The sequence below is a fragment of the Aethalodelphis obliquidens genome, unplaced genomic scaffold, assembly GCF_003676395.1.
Source record: "Aethalodelphis obliquidens isolate GAN/ISIS:26980383/991018 unplaced genomic scaffold, ASM367639v1 scaffold31, whole genome shotgun sequence".
Taxonomy (NCBI): Eukaryota; Metazoa; Chordata; class Mammalia; order Artiodactyla; family Delphinidae; genus Aethalodelphis; species Aethalodelphis obliquidens.
In genome coordinates, this window is record NW_020837975.1 from 21,657,902 (window position 1) to 21,677,377 (window position 19,476).

The window sequence follows — 19,476 nt, forward strand, 5'->3', positions numbered from 1 at the left end:
CTGGCAGCCGGATCCCTTGGGTGTTATATGTCCCCTGCAAGACTCAACTCCATCCTCTGGCTGACTCCTAGGAAGCCACCTCTGCAGCACGTCCCCCTCTGCATCCTGCTGCAGTGAGCCCCCAAACCTGTAGCCTGCCCTTCGCTCTACATACCCTCCAAGGCCCCCCCACTGTGAAGCTCAGAGGCACATGCTGGTTTCACTTCCGTATCCTCTAAGCAGCAGCAGCTAAGTGGGGACAGTGTCTCAGCCCCTTCTTTGAGCTCCTGGCTGGACCATCTTGCTACTCTCTCCAATGCTCTCTCCCTTGACCTTGTAGGACAAGCACAGGTTAAGTGGAGCATACATGCACTTGGGGAACCACTGTCAGTCTCCTTTCTTGCAGACACCCTAAATTCCCGCAGTGTTTCTTCTCTTGGCTTTAGAGGGAGACGCCCTCCACCCTCTCCCCACTAGTGATGCTAGGGTGGTGGCTGCCAGTTTCTGCCGAACTGTGCTTCTCAGAAGCCCTTCAGGGAAGCGGCCCCCCCAGTGAACTTAACAAGATGATTCTTAACCCCTTTTGTTCTCAGCTCTGGGCTGGAAGCGGTCAATTCTGAGAAAACAAGTTCCTCCGCAGCAACTAACATCAGACTGTTACAAATGTTGATGTGTACATAATCACAAACATAATAAATGCGCCCACAAAAACCTCCCATTTCCTTTTACTTAACGCTGTTTTGCACCATGCTTTTTAAATTTTATCACAGATCTTCATTCTTCTATAAGACCAAGTATCCAAGTACTTCCTGGGTGGCTGGCCCCAACCCCAGGCGGTAAATCCTTAGGGATCTGGTCAACTGTGGAGACCTAACCCACTCCCTGGGGGCTGGCTCAGACATAAGCATGTGGAGCAACTGTGGCCACTGAACTCTGAGGAGATGACAGTTTGTGAAGAGCTCTGGGGAAGAATTTACTTGTTCTTAAAACTGTGCAAATGATCAGACTTCTCCCTCCTCCTCTGGAGGTGCAGCCTAGAGCTGTAGCAGCCACCTTGCAACCACGAAAGGTGGGAAAACCTATCCTGAGGACAGAGCTGCTGACATACCAAGGATGCAAGGTAGGAAATGACAAGAACGGGGTTCTTGGGTATCATCACGGAGCCCCTGAAGTGACTCAGATCACATCATGTAAGCTAATAATTTTTATTATTGTTCCAGCCATTTAAAATTGGATTTTTGATCCAGCAACACTCAAGGAAGGCATCGTTCCAACACCAGCACAGAGAGATACATCTGGCTTGTTCTTTTCCAGGGGCTGCACACTAATTTGACTTGTCCCCTATGGATGGGCTTCTAGATTATTTCCAGTTTTGACAAGCGATGCTGTTAAGGACCTTCCTTATACATACCTTTGCTGAGTCAAAGGACACGAGCATTTTAATTTCAACAGAAACCACAAGTACCTTCCAGAGAGGTCACCCCAAGTTAGACTCTTTCTCCACACCCTCACTATTATCACAGATGGTATCAGCCTTAATTCATCTCTGCCTTACTAACAGATGAAGTTCCTTTTATTGTTTTCTTTTGTATTTTAAAAACCACAAGTGAAACAGAATCTTTTCATCTGTTTAAAAGCCTCTTGTAGTTTTCCTAAGAATCTTCCTGGGAACTCCCAAACTTCCTTCTTTACAACTAAGACATTATAGATGACATTAGAAGAAGGTGTAATATGGAGCTGACCTACTTCCTAAAAGGTAATGAAAGATGAAGAGCAAAAGAGCTCAGGTGTATATATCTAGCCATTGACGTGACACAACACCAAAGGACATTAAAAAGCCCTTAGGGGCTTCCCTGGTGGCGCAGTGGTTGAGAGTCCGCCTGCCGATGCAGGGGACGCGGGTTCGTGCCCCGGTCTGGGAAGATCCCACGTGCCGCAGAGCGGCTGGGCCCGTAAGCCATGGCTGCTGAGCCTGCGCATCCGGAGCCTGTGCTCCAAAACGGGAGAGGCCACAACAGTGAGAGGCCCGCGTACCGCAAAAAAAAAAAACAAAAAAAAAAACGCTTAGAATTGTAAAAGGGGAAGAGTTCTAAACTCCTATTGCAGCAGTGCATTTGGGAAGTCCGTTTCAGCTGAAGACTCACAAGAACTGAGGAAACCATGTCACCAGTAGTGGTGAAATCTGTGGCATTCTCAGGCTGCAAGCTCGACGGCAAAGCTGAGCTCCAGCCAAAGTCAGTAGAGGGTCACAGCACCTGTGTCTCTGCCCCAGCAGCCAGGGGACCTCAGAGGACTCCAAGCCCCTGGTATCCAGGACAAAGCGTTAGTCTAATCACTGGAAAATGCTCATGTTTTCTAGAATGTCTTCGTGCAATATTTACATGTGCCTGTAACAAGGAGCGGGGGGGAAGGAGGGGGGAGCAAAACCCAAAACCACCTTACCTCGGGGGCCGAGCAATGCCTGGAAATAGGTACTAAGTGATGCATCAAAGTGTTCCATTTTAAAACCTATTAAGAAAAGAGACATTGATTAAATCTCTACTCAAAATGCTTTTTGTATTTTTTCATAAAACAACAAGAACAAATTCTTTTCAGGGAACATGCTCTGGACAAGGTTAAGTTCCTCATGTTCAAACAATTTCTTTTTAAACTCACAAAAGAAACTTATGGGCTAAGTTCTAATTTGAAAATCAAAAGAAAAGACACAATCCCGTGAATTCACTTTATAAATGAAGCACCAGTTTTCTGTGCTTCTTTTCTCAGCTCTGTAAAAACTCTCTCTGTGAAGCTGAAATCTCAGTGGGGAGAAGGATGGAACTGGATAGAAAGGAGGCAGACAGGGAAGAGCCCTTCGGGGCAAATAGGACCGCCACAGGGAGAAGACAGTTCCTCTGCTGGGTACTTTTATTCATTACTGTCTTAACGTACTCACGTCCATAGTAAAAAAAATTCAAACATTTAAAATGAAAAGAGGAGGTGAGAAAAATCTCATCACTTTGCTCCAACACCATCCCTCCACCCCACTGTTAGAAGAAGCCTACTGGTACCATTTCTTGGGTATACTTCCAGAGATTTCTCTCTTTTGAGCACAAAAGAAGTCATGCCAAATGGGAGTTTTTACAATTGTTGGTCACAACCCATTAATAGATGATCAAGTCAACTTCGCATTAGAAATAATAAACTGATCATAATAATCACAGTGCTTTGCCCTTAGTGAGAATGAATACTGTCACGAATCTTCAGTGTTACTGTACCATACTTATGAGTATGATGTACTCAGCTGCGATGTGAAATATATTCTTACTGTGGTAACTGCAAAAAAAAAAGGCTTGGAAAAATATTGCTGATTGTTTTCACTGACTACATCTTGGAGATGATCTCCTATCGCTGGTTACAGAACTACCTCCATCTTTAAGACTTTAAAACTCCCTATTTTCCCCGCATTTAAGATTTACATTTACAGGGTAGCAAAGCATCTTTTCATCTGTGTATTGACTAGATTTTCTATACTAAAGTTCGGAGGCATACGTTTAACTGTCTTGGTCATTACTCTCATAGAAATAACCACAAATATTTTTGCTTCCAAGGGCAAAGGCAAAATTGGTTTCATCAACTAGGCAGTTAATCATTTGCCATCGATGACACCTTGAAAGCAGCAGCGACCAGGGTTCCGTTCCAGCATCTGTCCTGCCCTGGGGAGAGACTTGCAGGGCGCGGACTCCCTCAGCCAAGAAGCCACCAGCTCCCACACACCAAGTGCCAGCAATTAGATACGCCACCTTTGTCATTCAACAGTTACACAACTAGGTAGAAAAGCGTGACAGGCTGGCAGGTGATTAAGAGGCTCCACGTTGGGCTCCTTATCAGACAATTTGGGTTTGAAACCCATTTTTTCCACCTAATAGTAATATGGCCTTGGACAACTTATTTAGCCTCCTACCTGTAACATGTGGGAAATAATAATTGCCCCTCAGGCTGTTAAGAAGAGCAAATGATCTAATACACCAATACGCCTAAGGTCCTTAGAGCAGTGCATGGCGCGCAGAAAGCCCTCCCATAAAGGTTTCCTGCTGTGTGTCTGCCGCAGGGTCCACTCCACAGTGGATACCACCAGCGTCCGTGTGCCCTGCCCACTAAACTCCCACCAGTGAGCCCACAACGTCCAATGCAAGTCCTAACACCCCCAGGGGGCAGCAATGGAAGGTGGGACAGTTGACAACATCTCAGGAGAGAGGCACCTGTCAGCGTGAAGCATTATCTGAGCATGAAAGATGAGGCTGAAATGAACGTACTAAACCTACTGTGTACAAAGGATTGTTGAATAGGGAAAAACACAAAGAGTTCGCCTGGAGGCCTAGAACGGACTAGATTTTCACGATGGGGGAGAAGGCACGTGCTGAACACCAAAACCAACCGAGTTTGCCAACAAGCAGATGTTGGAAATGATGCACGTACACATTAACAACAAGCTGTAAAAGTCCTAGCAAGTAACAGCATTCTGGGATCCAACGTCGGGAACACACCTGACGGAAACAGTAAGAACACCCTTCTCATTTTTATCTAAGAGCTCTTTCACGGGAGCCTGTAACCAGTTTTGGTTTCTATGTAGGGAGGATGTAGAAAAGCTGGAAACAGAAGTAAAGGAATGCTCAAAAATGACAGGAAACAGACCTGTGGGGTGGAGGTGGGGGGAGAACATTCGTGGACTTAGGGAAAGAATGAGGCCCAGGAATGGGTATAAATGACCCATCGTTACAAAGATGACAACGCTGACATCATGGCAACAGAAAAGCAGCCTGGCTAAACACAAGGTAAAATTTCAGTCCAATCGCACTGAACCCAGCAGCAGGCCCCCAGACGAGACTATGGGATCTAGTATGTGGTGATACTGAAGACTTCTGTTACAGGCCATCTGTCCTGAACGATCCGAATCTGAACCCGTCCTGAGCCCTGCAGGAGGTGGCAGCACAGGGGCTCATTCTGAGACGGAACATCTCCACACGCTTCTGTCAGGAAGGGCCCAGCTGTTCTTAGACCACATTTCTTCTCAGCTTGAGAATTCTCTCAGGCTTGCAGAACTTTCCACCATCCAACTTAGGAACACGTGAAAAAGCTAGCCGAACAATCACAACAGTAGTAATTTTCAGAGACAGTTGCTCATAATTCCTGAAACGTCTATGTTGACAAGGGGGAACATGAGGCCCTAACCAGCAGAGTCCCTGGCCGGGGAATCGGAGGCCTGGTTGTGGGCTGGACGCGGCCACATTCATGGCTTTCCCCATCCTCTCCCCGGGCCACGCCCACGACTGGACACGTCCCGTGACCTGCTCAGAAGGGGCTATTTTTACACTGGTCACCAGGAGGCTTCTCCAGCAAAGGTTTGCTTTCATCATCTCAGCACAGTTCTGAGTTCCTGTCCAGCCGGCCACACGTCCAGATCCCTTAATACCATGGATTCATTTCTCATTCATACCACACGCTTACCAAGCACCTGCCCCGTGCCAGGAGCAGAGGCAGGACGGCCCTGACGGGTGCAGCAGGGAACAAAATTCCAGGCTGGGCAGGAACACACACGTAAAATATGGTACGTTAAGTGACTGTCAGCAAGAAAAAATAAAGCAGGGTAAAGGGGATGGGATCACGGAGTGAAAAGTTACTTTGGAAAATGCAGTCGCCACTCGGAGAAGGTGACCACAGAGCGGAGAGAAAGGGCACTCCAGTTTGAGGGCCAGCTGGGGGCAGTGGCCTGGGGCCATCTCCCCTCTGTCCTCCCCTCCCCGCCCACTGGGGTTCACAGAAATCAACCCCACGGCGCAGGGAGCTCGTGGTCACCGGCTGGCAGGGGAGGCGGCTCCTTAGCTGCACTCACACCGGTCCCCACGTCCCCTTCGCAGCTCCCCGTCCCCTTCGCAGCTCCCTGGCTGGCCTGCCTGGCAGGAACAGGACAAAAGGTCCCAGCAAGTGAACTCCTCCCGCCAGGTCGGCCCGTCCTGCTGGGCGAACTGCGCACTTGCTGAGCAGCCTGTGGGCTGAGCTGTACTCTTTTGTACTTTTCTAAAGGAACGGGAGAGGCACGGGGCCCTGCAAAGCCCTTGACACTCTGCCTGGCGATCTGGGATCACGGGAATGGCATGACCCACTTTGCACAAGGTGTCCAACTGCACGGCCAGGTCTGTGGCCTGCCTGACTGTGGCAGATCCCCATCTTCCAAGCTGCACGTGGGCTGGGAACGTCACTTCTTAACAACCAGGCAACCTACTGGCAGCTTGGGCGAGCTGGGCCACTCAGGCACACAGCTGCTCTGGACAATTGTACTAGCAGGGACCAAGCCCATGTGCTCGGCCCATGCAAGAGGAGCTCTGGTCCTGAGTGCAGCCAAAGAATAAGCCATTCTTTGATGTGACTGGTTCCCCACACTCAGACAGGGAAAAGGGAGAGTCAGCACCTCCCAGGGGCCAGATCACGCTGACACCTAGCAAAGCACTGCCAACCCTCTTTAACCAGGAGTCTCTGGCACTCGCTCAACCTACGGGGCCTCCCAGAATGACAGGTCACGACAGGGAGTAATCAGATACATTAAGGAAAATTCCAACCACAACAGCATCCAAAAGCTCTTCACGAGTTCAAGGGCCACACACAGAAAATGACAACAATGAAAACAGGATAAGGGTAGAGAACACGGGCAGGTAAATTAGAATAGATTTTAAAGAACTCCTCTGTACGCACATTTCCCAAAAGACACTCTTAGTTGAAAGCCACTTCCCACTATCAAATTCTGGAGTGTTTCTGGTAACCATGCAGCTGTATTACAACTGCGCCTCATTGTAAGTATCTCACTAAAAGAAATGATTAACTAGGGCCAGTAATTACCCTATATTAAAAGAGGATGAGAGAGCATTCAGTACACCTTCATCTAAATCAAGGATTAGTTCTGTGACGCGGCAAGTTCCTGGCACGTGTACTAAGTATTTTAGGGTTGAGGTGAGCCTCAGGCCTAAATTCAAGAGAAACGTTCAAACTACCACAGCTCAGAATACGCAAACCTGGAAATACTGATGAAAACAGGGCACGAAAGGGCAAAACCCGAATCCCCCAGAGAGCCGGGCTCCTGTGGAAGACCCATCTGTCTGTGAGCTGGCTCTCCCCAGGAGCAGGCCCAGGTGAGTCACCTGCGTGAGGCCCAACGAGCATTCATTTTCACTGTGATCTAGTATCACACAGAATTTGCCGGAGGCTTGAAACAAGACACAACAAGCTCTGTGGCAAACCAGTGCCCCCCCTCTCCACGTGGCCCCCAAGAGAGACAACAAACTGTGAGCAAACGGGGTGGTGGGGTGAGCACAGGGAAGGTCGCTGGGGTTAAGGAGAGCTGCTCCCACCGCGATTCTCAAGATGAAGTTATTGGTCTTGGTAAGAACGCAAATGCTGAGCCTCTTGGCCATTTATACCTGGAGCAGAAGAAAGTGAGAAAGCTACTGAGCACGTGAAAAGTACTGAGATCTTAAGGCAAATTTGTTTTAAAGGATAGTAAGATTTAAAAAAATTATAAAGGAAGTTAATTACCTAAAGGAAGTTAATTACCTAAACCCACAACCAGGCTGTTTGCTGACTCTCAAGCTTAGCAGTGACGATTGATTTTCAGGGTCAAGCCCTGGTTTTTCTTGCTGCCAAGGCAATGGTGGCAGGGAGAAGTCAGCTTGCTTTGAAAGCCCCCTTTCCTGTGAAATCAGTCAAGTCACATTGCTTTTGGTTTAAAGATGTGTTTACTGCAGACATTTAACTACTGTTAGCTTCCTCATCGTGTCCCGTTTTATTTATTTATTCACTTAGAATTGTCACAGTTCATCTAAAAATGAGTCAGCTAAACTGAGCTTCCAGCTCCAAGGGGTCAGGAGGAAATCTCCCTCCACTTTCTATTCTCCAACCCATTCATCCCCTTAACAGTCAACTCCTGTTAAGCAGGCATGGGAACATTCCAAGTTGCTGCCAATAACACAAAACATTAAATGGTGCTTGAATTTGGTAGTCACAACACTGTTTCTTGAATTTAAAAAGGTTTTTCTTGGTTGGAGAAAATCAGCTTGGGAATAAGAGGAGGAAAATGACCACATCTGCTCAGAAATGTTAAAATATACAACTGTCATAGAGACCCTAAGGAGAAAAACATCTAAGCACTAACAAGCTTCCAGATATGAAAGCAAGTTGACAAGAGAATCCCTTTAGAGTGCTGGCACTTAAAAAGAAGATAACTCTGGGGCTTCCCTGGTGGCGCAGTGGTTGAGAGTCCGCCTGCCGATGCAGGGGACACAGGTTCGTGCCCTGGTCCGGGAAGATCCCACATGCCGCGGAGCGGCTGGGCCCGTGAGCCATGGCCGCTGGGCCTGTGCGTCCGGAGCCTGTCCTCCGCAACGGGAGAGGCCACAGCAGTGAGGGGCCCACATACCGCAAAAAAAAAAAAGATAACTCCGGATTAAATCTTGGCTCCGGAGAAATTATCTGCCACATCAACAGATAATTGATGTGGTCCTCTCATTCTGACAATCCAGGAATCTGTGCTTACTCTCATTCCCCCATAAGCTTCTCATACTTTCTTACCCTCATTCTAAGGGCACATCCAACTCGCGTTAATACTCTGACGGAGTCATTCTCTCCTACTGTACAGCAAGCACGTGAGAAAGGACACAGCTCTGGCTGGGCTTCAGGCCAGTCACTGCAAAGCTGGGGCACCGCCAGGCACCACTAAGTCCTGCTATAGGTCAGTGCTGCGGTTAAAGGCTGAGCCCCTCGTTCTGGTGTAATGGACAACTGGGGTGTGGGGGGGGGCGGGGACTGTAAATGCTGCCACACTCAAGTTTTCCCTTATCCAAAAGTTAGATGAGACAGGTTGAAAGGGAAGCCCACGTCACCTCCAACTCCTTGGTTGCCACCAGTTAACTGAAAAGCACTATTCTAACCATTGCCGAAGAAGGACATTCTATTCTTCTAAAGCGGTGGAGGGTCACACCCACTCTGTTCTTAAATGAATCATCTGTGGTCCTTCCTCCCTGTTCATTCTGTCTTCCACCTTTTCTCCAAGTCCCAGGTTAGGCGTCAAGTGACTCCCCCTTGGCCTCTAGTAGCTTCTAGGGGAATTCTTATTCAGAGCTAAGGAACAGAACATATCATCAAAGTTCTTCCCCAGTAAAGACCCCACACACCAACCCACTTACCCCACAAGCATCTGGAGAGGGGGGTTCACTGTAGAAAATTACTCTCGGACGACTCAATTCTCATTTGAAATCAGAATAAAAAAACCAGTGACACTTGGCTTCGGTTGAAGCACACTGTCATGTGGAAGAAGACGAAGCGAATATAGACACAGAAAGCCCCTTGCCGGTGGATGAAGGCCAGACTGCTGTGGACGGATGGAGAGCTCTGCTCCCACAAAGAGCTTTGCTGACAGTAACTCATCGATCCACACGAGGCGGTGAGACGAGGAGAAAGATCCGAGTGCCGGGATCAGGTCTTCCCATGACCGGCTTTATTTCCGTGCTCCTGGTGGTGCTGAGGGTGGCTGCGCTTCACGCTGCCAGTCGTCGGAAAGGCAGCTGAGTATTTAACAAGCGCCTGCTATGCGCCAAGCAGCACGCAGTACTGCTCGTTAGGAAAACGACGGACAGAGACAGACGCCACTCTGCCCTCCTGAAACACAGTGGTTGGCAGTGTGCAAAGACCCTGTGGCGAGCGCTGGGCGGGAGCCCGACAGCCAGGGTTCCAGCCCCTGCTCCACCGCTTACTAGCTGTGTGAGCTTGGGCCAGCTACTTAATTTCCCCACCTGTAAAAGAAGGGCCATTGACAGTGCCTTCTCTGTTTAAATGAGTCAATAATATACGTAAAATATGTACAATATTTACAATCATGCATGCACACAATAGATGCAAACATATCTGTGTTATCATCATCATTACAAAGACCTCTGGCACTGACCAATTTCACATTCAATGTTCATGAGAGTTTTTGCTAAGCCATAGACTGGGGTCCCCTGCAAAGTCCATGGGCAAGGAAACCTGCCCACATCCACACCTCACAGCTCTGGCATTCTCTACTTTGGATGGGATGACATAATATGTGCAAATCCAGGAGACTTTTAAGTCTCTAGATAAATTCTCTGGAATGTTAAGGGGACACTGGTCACTGACTTCTGAGTGGAAGAGAAGATCAGTGTTCATACCATCAGCACAGAGCAGAAGTCAGTCTGTACCTGACATGCCTTTTGTACTCCTAGCAACTAGCACATGGTAGATGCCCAATGAGTTCATTCATTTACTACAGCTGCAGAGGGGGCTGAGATGCCAAAGGTCACAGACTTTGGGTGGAGCCGAAGTTTGAAGCCAAGTCTCCCACCCCACAACCTACCTCTCTTAAAATACCCGGTATGGCCTTTCAAGGGGCATGTTCATAAGATCATTGTGAAGAGGATGGTGACAATATGTATGAGTGGTTTTGAGTTCACACAGCTTTATCCATGAGAATAAATGCAGAATTAATTTTAAATAACACTATCAAGTTAAAAAACAAAAACAAAACCAGTTGTATTCACAGTGGGATATTACTCAGCCATAAAAAAAGAATGAAATATTGCCATTTGCAGCAACATGGATGGATCCAGAGATTACCACACTAAGTGAAGTAAGTCCGACAGAGAAAGACAAATATCAGATATCACTTATATGTGGAATCTAAAACATAACAGCAATTAATTTATATACAAAACAGCAACAGACTCACGTAGAAAACAAACTTACGGTCACCAGAGGGGAAAGGGGGGCGGAGGAGGGATAAATTAGTACTACAGGGTTAACGGATTAACGGATACAAATTACTATATGTAAAATAGATATGCAACAAGGATTTACTATACAGCACAGGAAACAATACTCGGTATCTTATAATAACCTATAATGGCAAATAATCTGAAAATATATAACTGAATCACTTTGCTGTACACCTGAAACTAATACAATATTGTAAATCAACTATACTTCAATTAAAATTTTAAAAGATCAGTTGTAGGGACTTCCCTGGTGGCACAGTGGTTAAGAATCCGCCTGCCAATGCAGGGGACATGGGTTCGATTCCTGGCCCGGGAAGATCCCACATGCCGCAGAGCAACTGAGCCCGCATGTCCTATAGCCCACGCGCTGCAACTACTGAAGCATGCTTACTTGAGGGCCTGAGTGCCACAACTACTGAGCCCGTGTGCTGCAACTAGTGAAGCCCACGTGCCTAGAGCCCGCGCTCTGCAACAAGGGAAGCCACCGCGATGAGAAGCCGGCGCACACAATGAAGAGTAGCCCCCACTTGCTGCAACTAGAGAAAGCCCTGCGCAGCAACGAAGACCCAATGCAGCCAAAAACAAACAAAATGAAAAAACACAAAAACCAAAAACAACCAGTTGTATTCACTCATGATGCTTGGTAAGAGAGATCTTAGGAATCTCCATATTAAGACCTATTTGGGAAGTCAGTGGGAAAAGGGTGGCAATCCTCCTTGGCCTCATTTTCATACGCCCATCATCACTTCCACCATCTCCATCAGTGATAAAATTATAGGCTTCTGTTTAAAGTGCTGTGATTGTCAGTTATACTGTAATTATCTGCTCATTTGTTCATAAGCCCCATTAAGCTCCAAGCCTTCAAGGGCAGCACCTCTGATGTTCCCATCTGTGCCTTCAGAGCCTGGATCTGTGCCCGACAGACTGCCGATTACTGGCTGAGACTATGAATGAATGAATGAATGCCTTCACGTCTTTCAGTTTCACATCAGTGGGTCTTCCAATCTGTCCGCATCTCACAATCACCTAGAAGCTTTAAAAAACAGATTTCTGGGACCCACTCCTAGAAACTGATTCAGTAGTCAAGAGGCTGAGAAATTTGTTTTTTTGTTTTGAAAAGTTCCTCAGGTAATTTTGATGGGCAGCCAGGCTTCTTTGGGAACTACTGCTGTGTACATAGCTGGGCTTTGGGACTAATGAAATCTGTTGCAGACAGTATCCATGTATTGTATTACAATGACAAGAGTCTAGACTAGGACAGGGGTCAAGGACAAAATGTTTTTCATTCCTACAAATTAGGCTACAATTCCCTGTTTGCTCTAACTCCACCAGCCGGGGTGGGGAACAGGGGGTGGGGGGGAATCATCTCTTAAGCTGAAATAAACCTCATTAAAGTCAGAGATCAGTTCTCCTACCTTTTAAACACAGTGTTACATAGCACATATAACATAGAGCCAGCAGGCGTTAAGTAGTGTAAGCCCTTCCTCCACTCTGGAATGTTGTTGTAAGGAATACAACATAATATAAGGAGGGACCCCTTACCCTCTGTCAGCGCTTCCCAGGCTGACAGGTGTCAATGGAGGCCAGGCCTGTAAAGCGCAGCGAGGGAGGGTCTATCCTGCTCTGTGTCACCCCCAGCAGCTGTTCTCGGGACACAGGAGGGATTTAGTAACCGCAGGCTTGGTCATACCAAGCTGGGGACGTGTGAGGTACCACCAAGTGGCTGCCAATGCCAGAACTCACAGCACATACCTGCCCACAGCCAACTGGACGTGCTGCTTGGAAGGAGGCAAGGTGGACGACAGGAAGCATCCGGGCACTGGCCAAGAGGTGGGCTCTGGCTCAGGCTCCGTTATTATCAGTCCTACACTGAGCCACTTCCTATCGGCTTCAGTCCCTGGATTAGAGGACAGAGGTATCTTCATGTGAACTTGGCATCTGTGGAAGGCAGCCTCTAAGGTGGTCCCCAGGGATCCTCTCCTGCACTGGACCAGGGCTGTGTGTAGGGCCAGTAGAACACAGCAGAAGGGATGGTGTGTCGCTTCTGGGATGAGGTTATAAAAGCCACTGTGACTTCTTCCATCATGGTCAGTATGCTTCTCACATGATTACCTTCGGGGACGCCAGCTGCCCTGTCGTGAGCCATCCTATGGGGGGGCCAAGGCAGAAAGAAACCAAGGCCTCTGCCAACACCCGAGTGAGTGAGGAAGCAGACTGCAGGCCCACCGGCACCTCAGCACAGACTCTGAGGCAGGACCACCCAGCTAAGCCTCTCTGGGTCTCCTGACCCTCAGGGACTGTGTGGGATAATACATGTTTGCTGTTTAAAGCTGCTGAATTTTGCAGTAATCTGTTACTTAGCAATAGACTAAATTAACAGGTTGCGGGCGGTTAGAGGGGGCTCTTCAAAGCCAATTCCCCTTTCCCTGGCTTCCTGCTGCTTACTACACTCAACCAAGGCACCAATTAGAAGCTCGGCCCTAAAAAATAAAAAGTAAACACACACACACCCCCCCTTGATTTAATTGGAACGGGGAAGGAAATGAAAAGGCTCGTAATCGAAAACATAGCATTTGGTTATAAAAAGAATATAACTTTCATCTATGGTCTGAAGCTTAAGACAAGGGAGCTAACATTTATTGAGCGTCTATTACATACCAGATTTTCAAAGACTCAGTAAGGAATTATCCCGATTTTCCGGATGAGGAAACTAAAGTTCAGAGACTTTAAGTAACCTGGCCAAACAACAAGCAGGTCCATTTCGTTATCTGCAGGTTTATATGACTTAGGGTGGCCAAGTGTCCTGATTTATTGGAACTTGGTTTCCTGGGATTCAATATCAGGGGAAAAAAAAAAAGAGTCAGGCAAGTCCCAGGCACACTGGGAAGAGTTAGTTACCCTACTATGTACAAATCTTGTGCTCTCTGCTAACTACTACACAGAATTTTTTTTTAAGTACATTTTAAAGCTATCATTTTGGCAGCTTGTGATCTGCAATGACTTTTTTTTTTTTTGCTGTACACGGGCCTTTCACTGTGTGGCCTCTCCCGTTGCGGAGCACAGGCTCTGGACGCGCAGGCTCAGCGGCCATGGCTCACGGGCCCAGCCGCTCCGTGGCATGTGGGATCCTCCCGGACCGGGGCACGAACCCGCATCCCCTGCATCGGCAGGTGGACTCTCAACCACTGCGCCACCAGGGAAGCCCTGCAATGACTTTTGAAATGTCACCTATGAAAATGGAAACCACAAGCCTTTCTAGCCTTTACCCACAGTATCCAAGAAAGGGTGTTTTTTTCCCCCCGAGAATGAGTAAAACAATTGCTGTTATGATAAAAGCTAGCAAGGAAATTTTTCAGCCTCAGAGTTTCTGCAATTGGGTCCCCAAAGGATGAGTAGGTAAACCCCCACCCCGCCCAGCTTCCTGGGCCCTCGCTGAACTGCATCCAAGTCAGGGGCTCTGGCATGAGGCACAGGCAGGGCTACAATCTCCTCTTCCTCTACAGAAGCCCAGAGACAGCCCACTGACACCACTGGGAAACTCCATATTAGCAGTGCCCGAGGGCTTTCCGTAGCTGGTAGGTCAGGTGGCCACCTATCAGCAGGGTAGTGTTACCCCAACAGCTCTGGCCCTTTCTCTTTTAGAAAGATCCATATGACACCCACTAGGAATGCTATCATCATAAAGAAAGACACAGTTGTTGGTGAGGCTATGGAGAAATTGGAACACTCATACATCATTTGGGATTGTCAAATGGTACATCTGCTGTGGAAAATCGTTTGGTAGGTCCTAAAAAAGTGAAACGCAGAGCTATCATATGACCCAGCAATTCTACTCCTAGGTATATGCCCAGAAGAAATAAAAGCCTGTACCCAAGTATTCACAGCAGCATTATTTATATTAGCCCAAAAAAGGGGGGGGGGTAAAACCCCAAATGTCCACCAACTGATGAATAAATAAAAGGTAGTACATTCACACGATGGAATGTTTTTCAGCCATAAAAAGGTATGAAGAACTGATACACGTTACAACATAGATGAACCTTGGAAACATCATGCTACGTTAGAGAAGTCAGACACAAAAGGTCACACATTACACGATTCTATTTTATAGGAAACGTCCAGAATAGGCAAATGCATACAGACACAAAGTACATTAGTGGTTTCCAGGGGCTGGGGGAGGGGAGGATGGGAAGTAACTGCTGAGGTGTATGGGGATTTTGAGGTAATGAAAATGTTCTGGAATCAGATGCACTTAAATTAAAAATAAACATTAAAAAATGAGAGATACTTAAAAAAAAAGCTTTTAAATTCTGCACACTCAAGCTCACTTGTAGAAATCCTTATACTAAGGAAATAAAAGCAGATGTGCATTAAGATTTAATGATAAGATTGTCATCAGTGATATAAGCAGCAGAAAAATACCCATCTGAAAGTAACTTGCTAAACAAATTATGGTGCAGGCATACAAACAGTATGCCATCATTAAAATAAAGTTACTGGGCATTTATTCCAGAGAAAAGACTGACATGCACTCAAAAACCTATACGTGAATATTCACAGCACCTTTATCTATTATAGCCCCAAACTGGAAACAACCAAGATACCCTTCAACCGGTGAATTATTAAACAAATAGTGGTACATCCACACCATGGAACACTTCTCCGCAACAAAAGGAACACACTTCTGATACATGTAACAACCTGGATGAATCTCTAGAGACTTAGTAGAAAAAAGCCAATCCCTTTATATAACACTTTTGAAACGACAAAATTATAGAGATGGAGAAGAGATGAGCAGTTACCAGGGGTTAGAGATGTAGTGAAGGCAGGACGGAAGCAGATGTGGCTATAAAAGGGCAACATGTGCTGATGGAAACGTCCTGTATCTTTTCTGTAACAATGTCAGCAACCTCATTGTGGTACCAAACTACAGCTCTGCACCATGTTACCAGGGAGGGGGAACTGGGTAAAGGGTACTTGGGATCTGGGATCTCTGTGTTATTTCTTAGTTATGAACCTGAAATGACCTCAAAATAACAAGTTACATTAAAAAAAAATCCACAAAAGTGGAAAACAAACCAATAAACAAGACTAAGCATTTGACTTTTTAAAAAATTCAATCTCCTCACGCCCCCCTTGCACCTTCCACTAACACACAGTTGTGACTTTTTGGCATCTGTTAATGAATTCTGCTGGAAAGGAATAGTGTGAACTATAACCTCATTCATGAAAGCTTAACCCTTCACCTAAATGCTAGAGTTTTCACTACTTTAATTTTCAGAACTGTCTGATTTAGCCTCCCAGTAAACGCTTATTTACCCAGACTACTCAGGCGACAGGAATACTGTTTGACCAGCCTAATGTTCTGATTGACTTCAAGGGACCATACCTCTCACATAGGCCAGTTTTCAGAGAGTAAGAAAATCATTAAACGTATCAAATAAAATCTTCCCGAATAAAATCAAAGCTTTGATGATTCAGGGGCATTCTGTGATCTTGAAGTGTTCCAGAGTCTGAACCAATGCCATTTTACAGAACCACGGATGGAGCAGGCATAGATAACTGGGATAAATCTGTAAATCTATTCCGCCTCTCTGGTTTAAATAAGAAGTTCCTGCCATCCGTTATCTCCGTGCCGCTTTCTATTCTACACAGAACATAGAAAACTTTAGGCATCATCAATAGTTTTGAGTTGTCAGATTCTAGATGTTTTTTTGATAAATGAAAAATATGAAGAAAAGCTTACTTCATTATGAAAAATAAAAACTGTTTTCTTCTACCTTTTGGGTCACTTTCTTGTCAATCCAATGAAAAACAGAAAGTGGCGAAGAAGCACTTTTATAAAGTGGAGGAGTCCTACCGTTCTGTGATTCCGGTTTCCTGGGTGTGTGCAGTGTGGGCACAAGTTGTGCCCTGCAGGGGGCCTTGCTGCCCTCAGGACGGGAAGGAGCCTTCCACGCCCACAGCTGCCCAGAGCACAGACACTGTCTAGTAAGGGCTGCGGGGACTTCTGTATACCTCTCTCAAAATTCTCCAGTAAGATTAGATCTCTTCCTAGCAAAGCTTTTCTCCGTTTCACCTAGTGCTACTTTCAACAACTGTGCCACTGTGTTTAAAACCCCCTTGACAACCATTAAAGGTGAAATAACTGAGAATTAGGCCCTAAAGTGATTACATTTTAGTGGAACTCCAAGTAGTTTAGCAAGTCACATTAATGTAAATGAATATTCTGACTGGCTGATAACAAGAGTTTCCCTTCATTTCAATTCTCCCCAAGTACCAATATCCAACTCCAAGCTGTCATAAAAGCCATTTTGCCATAACAAAACGAAGAAAGGCAAGCCAGTGATCAAATTAGCATGAAAATTAGGTGCCCACCTACAGCTGGAACACCAAGGGAGAGACACTAACAGATCTGAAAATGACAATTAAGGACACAGTTAGGAGGAGCAAAAATATTTACGTATAGAACTTGTAAGGCACTGCAAAGTAAAGGAGCTCTTACCGTGGAGGATTCCTGGACTGAATGTCAATATTATGACACAGTATGAGTGTGTTTCGTGTTTGGTAATTGCAATCGTTGCTTTTGTTGTGGACATCCATTTACAATGCTTGGTGTCAGTCTATTTATCTCGTGTAAAAATAAAATACAGTGTGTGTGTGTGTGTGTGTGAAAAAAAAGAAAAAGAACTTGTAAGGTATCTTTCCTGAAGAAGTCAATCAGGTGAAAATTTTAGGAAAAGAATTGAGGCATATAAACCGGCATATACTGTTTAACAACATGCCTTCTGTGAGCAGCAAATGTGTTTTAAGGCATCACGGTAGGTGGCAGAGATAGATAGGGAATGTGGTCCTTCCCCCTAAACTCAGAAATCTATCACCCAGCTGGAACCCACGTTCTTAGCTCACTTAAAAACACAAATGTTCTGAAACTACGTATAAAATGGATAACCAATGAGAACCTACTGTATAGCAAAGGGAACTCTACTTAATGCTCTGTGGTGACCTAAATGGGAAAGAAATCCTAAAAAGAGGGGAGATATGTATACAGATAGCTGATTCACTTTGCTATACAACAGAAACTAACAACACTGTAAAGCAATTATACTCCGATAAAAATAAATAACCCCCCCCAAAGAAACCCCACAAATGTTCCAAGACAAGACATTTAATTGGGGGGTGACAGATATAAAAGGATACATAATACCCTACTTTGATTTGGAAAAGCTATCACATATTCCTAGGCAGAACCAAATAAACACACTTAACTTGAAGAAAACTAACGGGACTACAGAAGCAGGGACATGTTTAAAATGTATTACGGTTTTCCCCAATAATTTTCTTCATATACATGAACAATTTAATATATGCCCTCAGGTTGGAGAAGGAAAGGAAGAGTGTCTTGGTCAGCTTGGGCTGCTGTAACAGAATACTATAGACAGGTGGTTTAAACAACAGACATTTATTTCTCACAGTTCTGGGGGCTGGCAAGACCAAGGTCAAGGTTCATCTAACCCTTCCCAAAGGCCTCACCTCCAAACATCATCACACAGAGAGTTAAGGCTTCAGCATATGAAATGGGGGGTGAGGGCACACAAACGTTCAGTGTATAACGGAAGGGTGGTTTTGAGAGGGAAAGGGAATGACCGTAATTGCTACTTGTAGAAAACCTAGTCTCTAAGGTGAATCATTTTCATTCATTTACTCCCTCAAGTTATCAAAACATATAATCTCTACTTTACAAAAGGGTTGTGTTCCAGATGTTACTTTGTAAACTAGTCATCTGGCCTTTGGAAAATTCTATTTTCTGTATTCTATTTTGCATAGAAATAATGTGAAATTAGCAGTTCTAGACCTTTTGGGGATTCCACTCCAATTGTAAAAATACGATTAAAGCAAAGGTTAAAAAAAAAAAAAAGTGAAGATGACCCTCTTTCTATCCCCAGATGACAGAGAGTTTGGATAAAATTGACAAACTCCCCCAAATCCTAAGGACCCTCAATCCCCAAATTAAGAACCCTAGCTATAAGTAGCTGACAGATCTCCAGACAGGCCCTAAACTACTTAACTCATAATGAAGTGCTGCCTGTGAGTATAGATTCTCACTATTTCTACACGAAAATAATTTCATGTAATATGTATAATGTGAGCTACTACCCTCTGGGCTCTGACACTTAACACTGTAATATGATCTTTGGTAAGCTGTACAGACCCCGGTTCCCTGGACTTTAAACACGTGTGTAATGATGCCTACACCCCACGGGGTTGTTGTGAGATGATATGACACGCTTGGGGCAATGCAGGGGGCACTTCGATTCGCGGCAGCTGCTTTTATGATCCTGGAGCACAGTCACCGCACCGTGGGAGGCACTGGGACACAGAGCCACAGGACACACACCTGCCTCCGGAGAAGTCAGTCTCACTAGGGAGAAAGGATAACTAGCAAGCTGAGGGAGATGCCTCGACAAAGGACGTAACGATTCTACGTAGGGACCGGTGGGTCACAGTCACGTGTAAGGCTTGCCAGTGGGGGATGGGACAAAGGGGAGGGGAGAGAAAAGTGAAAACCCATGTTGGAGAAGCAGCTAAGGGCTCTACTGGTTGATTTTAGATTAGGGGTGGGGGGTGAGAGTGAGGGTGGGTGGGAGGCTGGAAAGAGAGTGATATCAAGGTCAAGTCAGAA

The 19,476-nt window shown here is 45.9% G+C and overlaps 1 protein-coding gene across 7 annotated transcripts in view; it reads right to left on the reverse strand.

The window, feature by feature from the left end:
- ELOVL5 (ELOVL fatty acid elongase 5) overlaps positions 1–19,476 on the reverse strand; it is a 70,224-nt gene that overhangs the window by 22,938 nt on the left and 27,810 nt on the right. For 5 of the 7 annotated variants that reach the window (XM_027127511.1, XM_027127515.1, XM_027127512.1 and 2 more), the window contains exon 2: positions 2,422–2,487. In XM_027127511.1, coding sequence (XP_026983312.1) covers positions 2,422–2,479 — 58 coding nt within the window. In that variant the 5' untranslated portion in view covers positions 2,480–2,487. Of the gene's footprint in view, positions 1–2,421; positions 2,488–5,463; positions 5,484–12,545; positions 12,566–19,476 lie in introns of those variants that run through there. The other 2 variants (XM_027127517.1, XM_027127516.1) reach the window with 2 other exon arrangements.